Source organism: Amphiura filiformis, chromosome 1 (assembly GCF_039555335.1).
Source record: "Amphiura filiformis chromosome 1, Afil_fr2py, whole genome shotgun sequence".
Taxonomy (NCBI): Eukaryota; Metazoa; Echinodermata; class Ophiuroidea; order Amphilepidida; family Amphiuridae; genus Amphiura; species Amphiura filiformis.
Window position 1 is genome coordinate 84877273 of NC_092628.1, and position 15653 is coordinate 84892925.

Below are 15653 nucleotides of genomic sequence, written 5' to 3' on the forward strand. Positions count from 1 at the left end.
AATGAAGACTGTATCTGAATTGATATGAAGGTGGTAATCAAATTATAAATGTGATATCTATAGGTTAAGCAATCTACATCCTTAACATTATAACACACTGGGGTGAAACACAAAATTGATAGAATTAAGGAGGGTGTGGATGGGGATGACAACAGGAGTGTTAAAGGAAAGATAAACATACTTCAAAGGGCCAAAATATGGGCCTTTATTATATGACACCTGCGTTAACTGTCCATCTGAAAAGTCCATAAGAAATATGCAAAGTGTGTGTAGGGGTGAGTTTGTTAGTATGTGATGGGACCCATCTTGTTGCACCACTGTGAATTACTATGTAGACACACAGGCAGATTTTAGAATAGAATAATAAATATCCAATGACTGCATGGAACAGATCACAGGTTAGAGATCTTACCCACATCAAGAAATATAAATACTAAGGTTAAAGGTTAAAGGTCAAAAGTTATAAAGGTCAGAGAAAATACAAATCTTGGTGAATTACACATTTAAAACAAACATCTAATCTAAAACAATTCTGTCTGTCCTGTATAAAGTGAGTGTACTTTATCAACTTGGTTCTGCACTCCCACAGTATGCAGGCAAAGGAAAAAGTTCTAATATAACACCTATTTTATACTAGAATGGTGTAGGTGAGGTGAAGAATATTTTGCATTGTTTTATCCAATTGAGGGAGCAATATCTTTGATTAATATCTTTGATCAACTCATCACACCCTCTACGGCAGTTCAAAGAAGCAGTCAGATGTGATGGGTTGACAGACTCACAAAGCTACTGGTATAGTGGTGAACCATCACTAAAATGTGAAAACGTCATTGGAATTTCACAGAAAGAATGAAAAATCTCAGTTGCAATTAACATGCCATATGAACTTGTTTAAAGATTTATATTTTTGTTGGAATCTGTCGTTTGGCAAATCTTTCATATTGTATACTGTGACAAGAAATTACAACTATCACTTGTCTGCATACTTGCTGATCTGAAATGTATCCATACCTTAACAGAGAGATTAAAACCCCTCCTTGATTAAGTATTACTTTATTTACAAGAAAGGTCAGTAAACAATAATAACTCACTTGCTATTGTGTTTGATACAGAAGACAGCATTAGTAAGAAAATAAAGAACAAAATGACATAAGATGAATGAAATGAGAAAACCCTCACACCAGGTTGAAGGCACATACATGTTGAAATGTGGTTAGTTACATAAACTCAGTCCAATTTAAAGTTGACAGCAATATCAATGTTTTTATACACCCCACATTAGGGAGAGCTTCAGAACTGATTTTGGAGTAGGTAGGTTATAGAGGTAGTCATTGTGACGTCAACGCCGCCATTACAGAGTGCCTTGTTGTTAAGACTACCGCGTTGACGTTTGACGACATACACATATAAATCTGGGGTGTAATGTCTAACCGTCTAAAAGGCTGACGGGCTCTATTGGTGTGAAAAAATATGAGTTTGTGAGTGTGTTACAACAACGAACGATTGACTTTGGGTTTTTGTCCAATGGTGGACTTTTTTGGTGTGATAATATCAAAACCCCTTTAGAAGGAGGCTCAAAGAGAAACAGTGTCGTGTTCCTGTTATGTAAATACCAGAATATACAAGAACAGAAGTTGACTTGGCTGTCAATTTTAAAGTGGTCATGGTTACATGTACAAAAAGTGCTGAGAGAGATAGATTAAAATGATTTGATAAATCACTCATTTGTTATCACAATTTTTTATTAGATTGTATGTATAGAAAACATAAGGTATATTGCTGATTGGAATCGATAGGCAGAAGTGATGCATGCTGGGAATGAAAAGGGCTCAAATTTGTGATCTCAGGTGATGAATTCGATAGTTTTTGAACCCTTTTCATTCCCAGCATGCATCATGTTTGCTTATTAATCACTATCTACAATATACCTTATGTTAAACAGAGTGGTAAACAGCTATCCTTATTGAGCACTGGCTCGGTCCTGTCTGCCACCATCTGACAGTGCCCAATTCTCCATCATAGTGTGACGTCAAAATCAATTGTTACCAGGTCAACTGGTTCACGCTATCTGTGTTCAGAACCACAATCAAAATGATCACAACACAAAGTCATTGGGTTGCCAACCAACAGGTGTGCAAACCAAATGTGAACCAGTATCTAAGATATGACGTATTTGCTATGATGGTGAATAGAGCAGATGAGAAGCTCGCTGACCCTGTTGCGATAGGTTGTGTGACTCTCAGGGTTGTCACTTGTCAGGGAACACAAATGAACCAATTATATCCAATATTAATTCCATAAAGTAAGCTTTTAACCACTCTGTTTGTTAGTGTCATCAATAGTACATACCATATTGTTTGCATTGCTTTTTACCAAATGGAGGGTATTTATTAAAAGTGAATTTTCTGTGAAAAAACCTTAAAAATTGGCTGCGAAAAAAATCTTAAGAATCGCCTACTACCAAGTTCAAATTCAAGATGGCCGCACTCACATGGAACCATATTGAACATAGGTTCATCATACGTAAGTGCATCATCAAACAAAAATCTGATGAAACTGGTGAAATTCTACCATAATTAAGCAATTAACTGGAAGTCATAATAGGTTTTTTCCATGCAATTTTAATAGCAATCGTCAGTGACATGAATGATCTTGAGCTGAGCTTACTCACACAGTATAGCATCTCAATTTTGCATTTTTGTTTTTTTTCCCCATTGAAAAATTGGAGGAGGCGATTATTAGAAGGGGAGCATTTAATACAAACAATACGGTAGTATTAACTATTTTTCCATGATATTTAAAATGCAATATCAAACTGTCAACAAATAACATTCAAATATCAAGTAATTGAAGCTTTACAAGGTTTACATGGACTGGTATGCAAATACAGGGAAAGTGATTATGACCTTCCTATGATTTGAGACTCAACATTTCCTCTGAACATGATAATAAGAAGGGCTTTGAAGAAACCTCCCTGAATACACTAAAACGAAATTTTGAGAAATGCCAGGAAAAATACCAAAAATTGACACATATTCCTCTCATGTGAATGAGGATTGCTCTCACTTGTTCTTGACAACAATGTCAGCATTAACAGTAGGGATTTAAACACGACCCAGTTCTGCAGTAACACACAGGAGGCTTGTGTTTGGCAAAGAAATAGTGTACGTGTTAACTCCCAAAGTTGAGGACAAAAAACTCGGTATTCATGCCAAATGTGAACAGAATTAAATAGACAACTTGATGCTTTACATAAAAATACATGCTAATAAAGAAATGTACGCTGTATTTCAGTGAAATATCACACGTTTGGAACAGACTTTTAATCTGAAAATCTGTGGTTCCATTAGTTCATGGATTCCTTTTTTTGGTGGCGCACTGTCCGCTTTCAGATAGGGATGGGCATGTGTTTCTGATACATGACCATGTTCAAGAAGAGAAAATACACGGGATACTGCATTCTTCATAGGAAATCATAGGTTCCCTTTAAAACAGTCCGCAAAACAAGTTTTCTACTATTTCTGTATCATTAGTCTCAACCTGAAGAACCTATGTTTCAGAAGAGTGCATGAGGAACTTGGATGGACAACACTAAATAACAGGGTAGGGAGGGCAGGGCTATTAGTGTTCACCAGATTGGGTTTAAGGAATTTAATTTGTGAAGGTTGAAGCATATGAATTTAGTAACATATAGCCTTCGAGATCTGAACACACTGATCACCAAACACCATACAAACCAATGCAACATCCAGGACCAACAATAGTAGCATAATTCATCCTGATATTGTGTATCTTTTTTTGAACACACTAGTATTACCAGTAACCAGCAAATTTAAAAGCAATATAGCTACTACAACAACCAAACACATGACAATGGTCAGCACAATGTGGCAACTTGCAACTATAACAAAAAAACTGATAACCAAGACATCATCTACTATAGTTTTCAGGTCATATACTGTAAAGATTTCCATAATATGGGCTCCCTTGATATAACTGGCATTCTAGGCACAAACTAAAAGTGCCCTCCTGTAAAAACCCCACCAGCAAATAAGGGCACAGACCCTTAATTCTGGTTGGGCATGGACCTTTAATTCTTGTTGGGAATTTCAGAGGAAGGAGCTTTCTATTTATACGTGTACGAGCCCATGTACGCCACTAAGGGAATCTTGGTTACATAGATGGGATAGCATTGAACCAGTCACATTCTCATAAAGAAAAAAATGTAATTTGATAATGAATGTTATTCAGAATTTCATTACCAAGTTGAATTCTTTCGATTACTCATAAATATAATGATAAATGTAAGTGTTAATAGTCCAGCATTCAAGTTAAACCATAATGATTTTACATATTGACGGTCAGTAATGATTTTTACATATTGAATGAGGGTCAGTGATGATTTTCGAAAGAACAACAAATTTCAACTCTAATAACATCAAACCAACAACACCAAAAGCTGAACAGATAATACAAGACTTAGGAAGCAAACAACAAACTTCAAATTTGAATAGAAAATATATGTCCAGAGGAAGAAAGCTATACACATTGCAAACAATGTTTTGTAACAACCACACATACGATACCATATGAGGACAAGGCAGCAGCCATTTTGGAAAAAAATGGGGCTGATGATGACGACGATGACTACAAACGTACCTCGATTCCTGTAGAAGAACCTGACGGTCTTTTGTGCATTGATTGACGGCATGAGTTAACCCTCCCCTGTGCAATGGGGTAATACAAGTAATGATATGTGGTTTTGTTTATAATATGATGATCATGATCATGGCTATTATGTATCACATTTAGTATCAAGATAATGCTATGTGAATAAAAATGATATGATGGTAGGTTGGATATAGATGGACATTACAAATAGAGTGACATTCAGGACACTAGTACATGGTATTGGTATGGGATTGGTAATACAGTCTTTAGATGGTATACACACAATGAATAATATAATGGACACAAGGTGGACAACTCAGGACCATGTGGAATGGAGAATGTGAGGACAATATAGGACAATCAAGTACAATAAATATGTTCAGATTTAGATGAATTGGAATCATATAAGTGTCTTTTTTCTCAAAACTTCACAAAATTGCCCAATTTCATATTTTCAAATATCTATTAATATGATTATAGAATTTGGGTTCATATCAAGCTGGCCACAAACCATAATTCTGTTTCACTTTCACGAGTCCATTTATATCTAAGCCCTGTGCTTACAAATTTTGACTAAATTAATGTTCCAAACAACATCGTAACCATGAATAGTGTGCACTAAAAATGAAAGTTTTTGAAATGAAATTGATAAATGAGTTGATTCTGAAATGAAGTTGGTAAATGAGTTGTTCTCAGCTTTGTGATATTTAGATTTGATGCAAGAATTGGGTCGGTTTATCCTGTACTGTCATCAAAACATACTTTTGAAATAAACAAAATTAAAATAAAATGAATGTTTATGGTATTTCTGCATAAATAAACAAGTGGAATAGTTATATGAAAATAAAGCTACTCAAATAAAAGTAAAACAACAATGATTAAAATACACATTCTGTTGGGGTCCTCAGCTATTCACCATCCATTCCAACACACTTGTTCAGTCATAATATTATTTAGAAAGACCTGGCAGTACCTCAGTGTTTTCAGTGTTTTTATTGGAATAAATGCTGATGTAAGTAGTGCAATTTTAGTGGGTTAACAAAAACTTGTGGTTGGGGTTTAATTGCTGTCAGAACTGATCCGTACTCACAGGAGATGACATTGTGTCAGATGTGTAACTCTGTGACAAACCGGTTAAGAATGGGAAACAAGTTGAAACAACATTTTTAAGAATTAACCTAGGTTGTTTTATCGTCAACGTCATGATCAGAATTTATTTGGCAAGTAAAGAGAGCAAAACAGTAATTGATTTGAATCATGTTTCCTAAATTTGAATACATATTAATCTATACAGTATTTTAGAATTAACTAACAATTTTCAAGTATCCAAACCAAAAAATCTATTCATAAAACAGGGGTAATTTGGTAACGATAAAGAATCAATGATCGATCAGTTTTGCCTTATCCAGAATACTTGTGCCAGAATTGAACCTGCATCATCAATTAGCAGTGTGTAAGTTCAATATCACTGTGTATGCTTAAAACTGTGCCAAGCAACACCTGTTATGAGGCAAATAGTTTCATGCCTGGCTAAAAGCATTTCAAGATACTGGAAAATGGTCAATTATTTAATAATATATGAATGATGTATACATATGAATCTAAAACATAGAATTGTGAATAACTTACCAGCACAGCTGGGCAGATAGCGGTAGGTGGAAGGATGTGATCTCGGAATTCTCCCATATTGCACTCTGGTTTAACATGGGATGCGCACTTGTTGTGAAGCTGTATAGAAACAGAGAGAGAGAGAGAGAGAGAAGGTCAAAATGGTTCAATAAAACCAGTCAATCAAAAAAGTATTCTTGACAAAGCTATCTATTGACACTGTCAAGCAAGTGTGGACATCCGTGGTCCCTGTGTGTCTCCATTGTTACACAGTGAATTCACATGTGGGTTCAAGATTGATGCTGTTCACAAAAGCACACATAAACACATACAAGAACCATACACATCAAAAGCAAATAATCATGATTACCGCATCCTGTGGTGCTTCTCCATATGCAGTACTTGTTGATTCATCAGTACATAACATCCTATGGCACATATTACACAACATCTTCACCTTCTCTTCATCCATGAGACACTTTGTACATAACATCTCAATGTGAGACGGGATAACCTGTTATCCCTGATGGTGAGGGTTTAATAGGGACAACTCCAAACATTAACACAACTTGCTCTGATGCCAATGACTCTGACTGGTCTGAGAAGCTAATCAATACACAGGTATATATAATACTTCAGTTTTTAAGTTCTCACAACAAGCTTTGTAATGGCTCATGACTTCATTGTGACGTCAATACAAGTTAAGACCAAATTGGAAGAGAACTTGTGTCTTTTGTCAGTAACACCTGTTTATTTACACATCCGTACAGGGTTTCGCCTTGAGCACAACATTACAATTCCTCAGGCACAGATTAAAAGACAACGTTTCCAGCTAAGCAGACTCAAATGCAAACAGATCATCCTGGCAAGTATCTTTATCAACAGGTAGAACGACTCTATCCCAAGATGCAATGGGTTCCAAATTATTTATACCCAAGCTGGCAAATAATATTTTAAATCAAGAAGGAACTAAATTAGGATTATTGGCCAATGCTGACAAGTAAACAACCCATATATCGGCCAGTGCCCAGGATTGGTTGCTGTAAGCCCATTCAGACAAAAACAAGTAACTTTGATCAAATTGTTAAACAACCCGAAAAGGTTACACCACAAAGCATTCTGGGTATGGATCTATCAATGTTTGATTTACCTGTCTTGTTCACTACGCTTCTCCACACACAGGTGGTTACGCAAATAACCTTTTGACACTGTTTAAGATTCACTACCAAATGGGAACTGTGTTCTGTCAATTTTCAAGACATGGCAATGGCTACCAGCTACCTTGACAAAAGCTGAACCAATACTAGGCTTGTTGGTACTTAATACAATCTAATTATTATGTTGATTCCAAATATGGTCATGAAACTGATTTTATTATTCAATTTTTGGCATGCTGATATTATATGATACCAGTAATGAGATGGTTAATGTTTCCTGGAACAAACGCCAAATATGGACAAGTTATATGAAGTATTTTCGAGAAAAAGGGACGTGGAACATGGCAAACACTCTATGACGTTTGAAATTCCTGTGTAAGCTGGTTATTGTAGATATTGTTCACTCCAGGACGTTTGAGTCTGCACGTACACACTCGGTTATGTGTGCTAATAAGAAACGTGATGATTAAGAATTGGCAATAGAGAAGGTAGTGGGAAGACCAATTTGTAATCGAAGCAACAATTCCCCACTGGTATGTGGAAAATTCTAGAGACCACGCTTTCTTTTTTGTTATGTTGGTAACCAAATTAACCATGCATGTGAAAAATCTTTTGAAGTGACATAAAGCCATTGGTCTCGGGTACAGAGAGTTGAAATGCATACATGTAGATCACAGTTAGATTCAGAAAGAGTAGGGTGCAAACCCTGGACTGTTCCAGTGTCAATCTGTCCTGGTGTTTGGATTTTCATAATCCCAGTACAGTCATAGCCTGTGCTGATTAATGCAGTTTTAGTGGTATCCAGTTTATGCATCAGTGCTTTGACTTGTGTGAAAGCACATATGTGTACATCCATATCAAAAGGATGCACTTGTCGGCTGCTACAGGTGTCTCTTTTAAACTAATAGCTAGGAATAAATACCAGACTTATCTCAAGGGGAGGTCACTTCAAATCATCAGTATAAGTCACATGGTTTAGGAATGTTTAAGATCTGTATAAAATTTGTAAACCCTGTGACTTGGGGATGATTTGAAGTGACGTCCACTTGAGATGAGTCTGGTATTACATGTAGCTATTAGTTAAAAAGAGACACGTGTAGCAGCCGACAAGTGCATCCTTTTGATATGGACGAACACAAATAGCAGTTAACAAAAATATTATACTACACTAAAAAATCTACTGCTAAATCTGAATTAAAACCAGCAGTATATTCAGTTTATGATGCTGATGAGCAGATGATATTTCAATCACAAATATGTACCGTAAATAGACAAATGAAGTCCTGGACCATCAAGAAACCTGATCTGGCAGAAGAAACCCTGTGTGTATATTTTGTAATCATGAACCGTTTCCAGACAAACATGATATTTTGAGAAAACAGGTGGTTCTCAAATCCTTAATATGGTTGACTATATTAGGCAGTTACTGAGTGTAACAAACAAGTTGCCACCTGCAGAATTACACAAGGTAAATTGGCACCTAGTTGATAGGATTACTTTGATTATGGAATATTGAGAGTCAGGCTCAGTATGTTTGTATAGGCCTATTTATTCCAAATATCTTCCGGGGGATTGCCATTAACACTATATACATCTTTCCATTCAGGTTCTTTTTATGATTTCAGAATAAATGATGGCAGCAAGATGTGGCTATATCACCAAACTCCAGTGCAATGAAAGCTTGACTATCTAAACACAGTATTACTGGATGGAGCCTTCTCATGGTTCTATTGCTCACTGTCCAGCATATCATGAGAGAGCAGTACTGATAGATCACAAGGGAGGGCTTCATTGCCTACTGTCCAGCATATCATGAGAGAACAGTACTGATAGATCACGGGGGAGGGCTTCAGAGCCCACTGTCAAGCATATCATGGGAGAGCAGTATGATAGATCACAGGAGGGCTTCAGAGCCCACTGTCAAGCATAGGAGGGCTTCAAGCATATCATGTGAGAGCAGTACTGATAGACCACATGGGAGGACTTCAGAGCAAGAGTGCAATGTCCCAACAGATTTCAAAATCTTGTATGACCAACGCAATTGTGGGTACTTCCAAATGGTCTAGACTAGTAGCTAGTTCATAAGCTTAAAATAAATTAAACAAACATTCTTCAGCATAAAGCCCTGCCTGCCACTCACTGTGATAGATAATCAGGTAATTCCAACCAGAGCAACATCAGCCTTCCATGTCGTGGACATCTCAAAATGCTGCTGCTATGGATATCAGAATCAACTATACTCTGGTCAGCTCGTTATAGGCAGGACTCATAACATTGTAGAATGATATAGAATGACGTACACATAGCTGGACGCAGCACATATCCAAATTGCTTGACTGATGCATGCTTTTGTGAATTTACATGGGTGTAAGTTGGAACTTCATTGGAACTTGACTTGTGCAGTAACAAAGAACTTGCCAATTATGAGCTGATCATAGTATAGATAACTTCCTCCATCATGACATAGGGTCAATTATACAGACCTGTTCAAACATCCCATACACTCCTGCAATACTTACTGTTAGTTTACACCATCTACAGTGTAGCCCGGTAACTCCGTTATAACTCTTGATAGACTTTCTGCAGCGGTCACATTTGCCAGGGCAGTTGCCTTCTACCCAATGGTGGTTCATGACCTAAAAAAATGAAGAAAGACAGCTGAATATCAAACCAAAATCTCTAACACAATAAATAAACCAATTAAGGTCACATCTACTCACTGACTGGTTTTATAAACATTCCATTAAATACATGAAATAATAAACTGTGCAATACTTTGATTCACGTCAAGTTAAGTAGTGACATAGGTGCATATTTTGCTGGTTCATAATCGCAGCATGTGAAGTTAAATGCGCATGCATAGAGTAAATGCAAGTGTATCAAGGCAGTTTGTCGGTATGATTGTGTGGCGCAACCACAAAACGCACCAATGTCACTTCCAAACTTGAGGTAAACCAAAGTATATGTATGTGCACTTGTGTACTACTTACAATATTCAGTACTACTACTACATGACATATGAAGATTCCTATTTGTTGTAAGCTGGTAGCCGACAGGTACTCATCACTAACTACTTGGCAGATGAATCTCAAACAGTAACAGCCATATGAGTCTATTACTATACGCCAACTCAACAATGTATTTATATACTCCATATTTTTGGACTAATTGATCGATTAACCTATGAAACCTTGATCAATCAATCATCAATCAATCAGTTTAAGTTATGTATATGTTTTGAGCTGCCTTTTTATTTATTTAGCATAAACTTATAGTCTATAGTCTAGGTAGAATAACTGTGAATCAGTAAAACTGGTGAAACTCCAAGTTCCAGACTGACTGTACTAAGCCTTTGTTATGCTACAAAATGTTGTTTTTTTATAATCTGTGATTCACCATATTAATTTTAATACATTGATCTGATTGAAACCAATAATATATGCTGCCAAAGTGACGTAATAATCGGAATAACTACCATAGCAATAGGTGAAAACAATTGTTGAATACACCGCGCTGTACTACAAGCAGGTTGCACTCATCACCTGTGTATGTCTGTATTCATAGATTGAATACAATACCGGTCTTTTGAAAGATACTAATCTTACAGGTGCGAGTAATCAGCTTGACATGGTTCAATGCAGAGGTACCGCGTGAACGTACCAGTGCAGCACGGTATATTCAAAAATTATTATTACATCACTCTGCCAGCGTATAGGGTACAAAATCTGAAACTGTTAAATATTTGCTTGTATCAGCTTTTGGAATGCAACTCAGATGACTAAATAATGCCTTACCATTGAAGATTACACTACTTGTAAATGAAATCATATCTAGATCAATTTAACATATAACTAAACAGAGAAATAATCTGCATGCTACTTGCATAAATTGAATTCAAATACAACCATAGTCCCACATATACAAAGAATAAAGTAAAACTGTTTTCACAAAACATATCTTTGAAATTCATTCTGAAGCTCAGAACATCAATTCCAAATAACATTTATAACAAGTAACACCAATAATATAGAAGAGCTTGCCACTAAGAAAAACAAAAACAAACTAAACAGAATGTGCACTAGACTGGATGATGTGCTAAATGAATAAAGTGAAAAGTGAAGATAACAACAATGTTATTAAACCAAAATGTGTAAGCACTGTATGTAGGGGTGGGGTGTCGGGGTGTGTATGTGTTTGAAATTACACTTACAAACTCGGACACACACAGAATCACAGATAATCTGTGGTTCTAGAATGATGCAATAGACTAGAAATACCATAACAAAATTCCATTGAACAAGAAGTCCCCTTTATTGGTTGGTACTAGACAAAATTAAGCACAACTGGCAGAAAATGTCCATTGAAAGCCCATCAGGCAAAGAATCCACATGATTGTGTGCACATTTGATGGCAAACACATGGGGTGTGTCTGTGTGTCATGTGCATGAATTTTAACATTATGTGTATGCCAAATTCTGCATGTATGCAACTGTCAGTTTCTTAATGCAAGCATGGGTGTGTTTGTGCACAATTTTCTCATTAATTGCCATTTACCACAACATATCATACCTGCCATTTTATCCCATGCAATAATTACAAAGCAGCAACTATCAAACACAAAGTACACATAAACATCAAGGAGGAAAAACACCTCTCACATAACCACAAAACTACGATGTCATCTATATCAAGACGGTTGGATGGGAAGTCTACAGGGTGGTTGCGTATGTCTCTCATAAAACAAGGAAAACTGAGGAGAACACCTTAAGCAATGCAGGGACCAATCACCAGCTAGAGTGCATGGATGAAACCCAAAATCACTTAATATTCATTTATTTCATTGTCTACAATTATGTTCTCTTTTTGTTATTTTTTCAGAAATGCTTTCTTTTACTGCTTCCTTTTGACCAATTAGTTTTACAGTCAAGCAAATCCTGATGTGATATATTGGAAGGAAATAGCTTTGGCCTGATCTAAATGCAATGTAACCACAGACCATGTACCATTGCTATATTTCTTATATTGATGGCTGAGCGTTGTTTGATACCCTTATGATGGTCCATTAGAGCAACTGAGCATAGTGATACACACTGGTTGATTTGAGGGAGCTTATGCTTATTCCTCCCTATTCAATGGGCATCTTGGTCTACAATTAGCAAATTATTACCAAATTTATAGAAAGTTTATAAAACCAATACTGATTTCATTTGAATCATTTTATGCCATGATCATTTTAGCTTTGCATAACTTAGCTGGACTGCACAACAGTCGATTGATGATAATGAACTCAGTACAACATATTTTTGAATGAAATTATTATATTATAGAGAAATGGCTCCCAAATAAACATTCGGATATGATGGTTCTTTTGGAACAAAGAACCTTTTTCCTATTGAAAAAACTTTTGAAAATAAGAACCATTTTGACAAAAATTCTTCTTGTATTGTGAACTGAATATTATCTGCAAAACAGGAGAGATGTAATCTCTTGCAGACATGAATTGATCAATCAATTATTGCAAACTACTTGGTATACATAATGTATATCAACCTTATGATCCCAGTAACATTTTTGTTATTAATGCTCTGCATGCTAGCCATGCGCTTCAACGGAAAAAGTTGAAGTTTTGAAATATTTTCTCAAAATATCAAGATCTATCTTAAGAACTACTGAACCAATACTAGGCTTGTTTGTACTCATTTTAATGCATTTTTCATGCGTTTTCCAAATATGGTCATGACAATTTACATTTCTGAAATTTTTGAATTACTAAATTTTTTTGGAAACATGTCGTCTGCAGTCGACACCCGCGTGAAGAGAGTTAACATAAGTGGTTGGCCCCCTGACATTGCTTGCAGGTATGTTGACATGGATTGAATGAGGTGGTAACCTTACCGGTACTTCACCCCAAAGTTCTGCATCTTTTTTGGACAGGCTTTGTTGCTGTGAGAAATAACCAGGCAATAAAGCATAAAAACATATCAGAAAATAACATGACAAAAAGATGAAATGATGATGATATATGGGTTAGTATAAAAAAAGAAAAAAAAGAATAGTTAACATGAAAAGAACACAAGATACTTGTAAATTGTAGACAAAGACAATGTTTATTTGTTCCCCTTATGGCATGATTAATGTACTACCCACTCTGCAAGGCTGGAAATAAGTGTGAACAACTTGTATCAAAATAATTGTAATCTACCATTTTTCAATTTATTGTGGCTCTCCACTTTGAAAATCTTGGTTTGGTAGCAAGTGTGATGAAAGCAATGGGTGTGTGAGGGTTTAGTCCTCATTCAAATACTTGTCTGAAACTGCTCGGGTTCGGACTCAGTTGATTAAAACCGGAAGATGAAATTATTACTATTATTTAGATTGCGTTAGTGGCTTTGTATTTGATTCCGATTGCATTTAAGGATTAAGACTTTTCATTTACTTTTTTCGCTAATTTCATATCTAGTTGTCTTACAGAGACTTTCATCAATTATTTCCAGCCAAGTAGATTTGTCCGAGTTTAATCTGCCCAGTTCCCTTATTATTTGAGGCAATAAAATTCCAGGTTAGCACACCAATGAACGTCTACTCTTTAATGTTTCTCCCCAATTCCAACATGGTTATTTGCTTGTTAATGTAGCTCTGAAAAACAAATCTGAATAAAAAATAAAATTGCTGTAATATTTAACAATTACAATGTACGTCTGTCAATTTTGTCCCTCATTTTGTCTGCTGTTGGTGTTGACACGGTATGACAAGAGAAATGCGTCTAATGAGGCTAATATTGATTTTTGATTATTGATAACCATTGATATGTTTTCTTTTGTTTGTTTTTTGTTTTTAAAGCTAGAGAATCACTCATTAACTTTGTAAATATAGTGTGTTTTGTCTCAAGTTCAGAATAGCGCCATGTTAGATTTTGTAGTGGCTGACTCAAATTGTGCATGCTAACCTGATCCTGCAGGGTGTATATACATACGCTAGAAGCATGATTTGCCCATATGCTGGCGGTGCAACCACCAAAATGCACTATTTCAAATCTGACACTGCAAAATCCAATATGACGTTACTCTCAACATGAGACAAGACAAACTATTTTGGTATTTAGACCTAAATTATGATCTGAATACCATTAAATTATGGTCTACTTTAATGGTATTTAGAAGGGTTAACGTGTGAATGACTAGTGAACAAAAATCAAAATTGAAAATTATTGACATTAGATTCATTCCTCTTGATTGTGTCACATATGTTTCTCTCTGTGTGTGTGTCTCTCTCTCTCTCTCTCCTTATCGTTCCATAACTCTATTCTACTTCACTTAAATGCTCTCTTTCTCTCTCTCGCTCTGTCTTTCTATAGGTCTGTCTGTATGGCTCTCTCTTTCTCTATCTCTGTTATAGATACATCTTGTGCAGCCAAATCAGAGAGCCAATATGACAGTCATCTACTTACATTGGCAGCAGTCCGTTTTGACTTGACATAGGTACTAATACAGCTGGCCGGTGCTCTTTGTACACATCTTTCATGAACCGTATATTTACAAACTGTAGAGTGGGGGGAAAATAACAGAAAACAGATCAAGTCAAGTGAAATGTTAATATTGATATACTGTGTACTACTCTCTATTAAGAAATTGGATGGGGAGATATTGTTACAGCGAATTATACAGGCCATATCAAAATGTTTGGTACCCATAAGTCTTCTGTGATTATGGACATGCCTGATTCCACATCATAATACAACATAACAGCCACCTCATCTGCTGATAAGTTTATAAAAATGTTAAAAAAAACCTAAAAATTCTGGTTAATTATCAATGTTGTGCTTGGAAGAAGCAGTATTTTCAATAAACAACAAAACTGAAGTGTACCAATCATTTTGATACAGCCTGTACAGTGTATATCACATTTACGTAATTATCAGAAATGCATCTCTTGTTTCTCTTTGATTCAACATCTGAATACAGAGTACATATCACACCACCAGAAAATCATGTGTAACTAAAAGGGGTACATTATACAGTCTTGTCTCCAGATAATGCTGTGGTAATTTGCCATATTGGATTATCATCCATGGGGAATAAAATAGTGTACCCACGTAATGCCACACTGTTTATTGGAAAGGATTTAAGATTGATTAAAAAATTGAATACAAGACAGTATTTAATTGGTTTTGAACTATAATGTGTGTGTGTGCATCACCTTTTTTTCTCATTTTTGTCT

The 15653-nt window shown here is 35.9% G+C and overlaps 1 protein-coding gene across 1 annotated transcript in view; it reads right to left on the bottom strand.

Moving 5' to 3' along the window:
- Window positions 1-15653, bottom strand: part of LOC140155419 (diacylglycerol kinase beta-like) — a 169681-nt gene that overhangs the window by 20504 nt on the left and 133524 nt on the right. Inside the window, 6 exon segments of the mRNA XM_072178268.1 lie at window positions 4660-4725; window positions 5762-5791; window positions 6301-6399; window positions 9956-10072; window positions 13332-13379; window positions 14884-14975. Coding sequence (XP_072034369.1) covers window positions 4660-4725; window positions 5762-5791; window positions 6301-6399; window positions 9956-10072; window positions 13332-13379; window positions 14884-14975 — 452 coding nt within the window.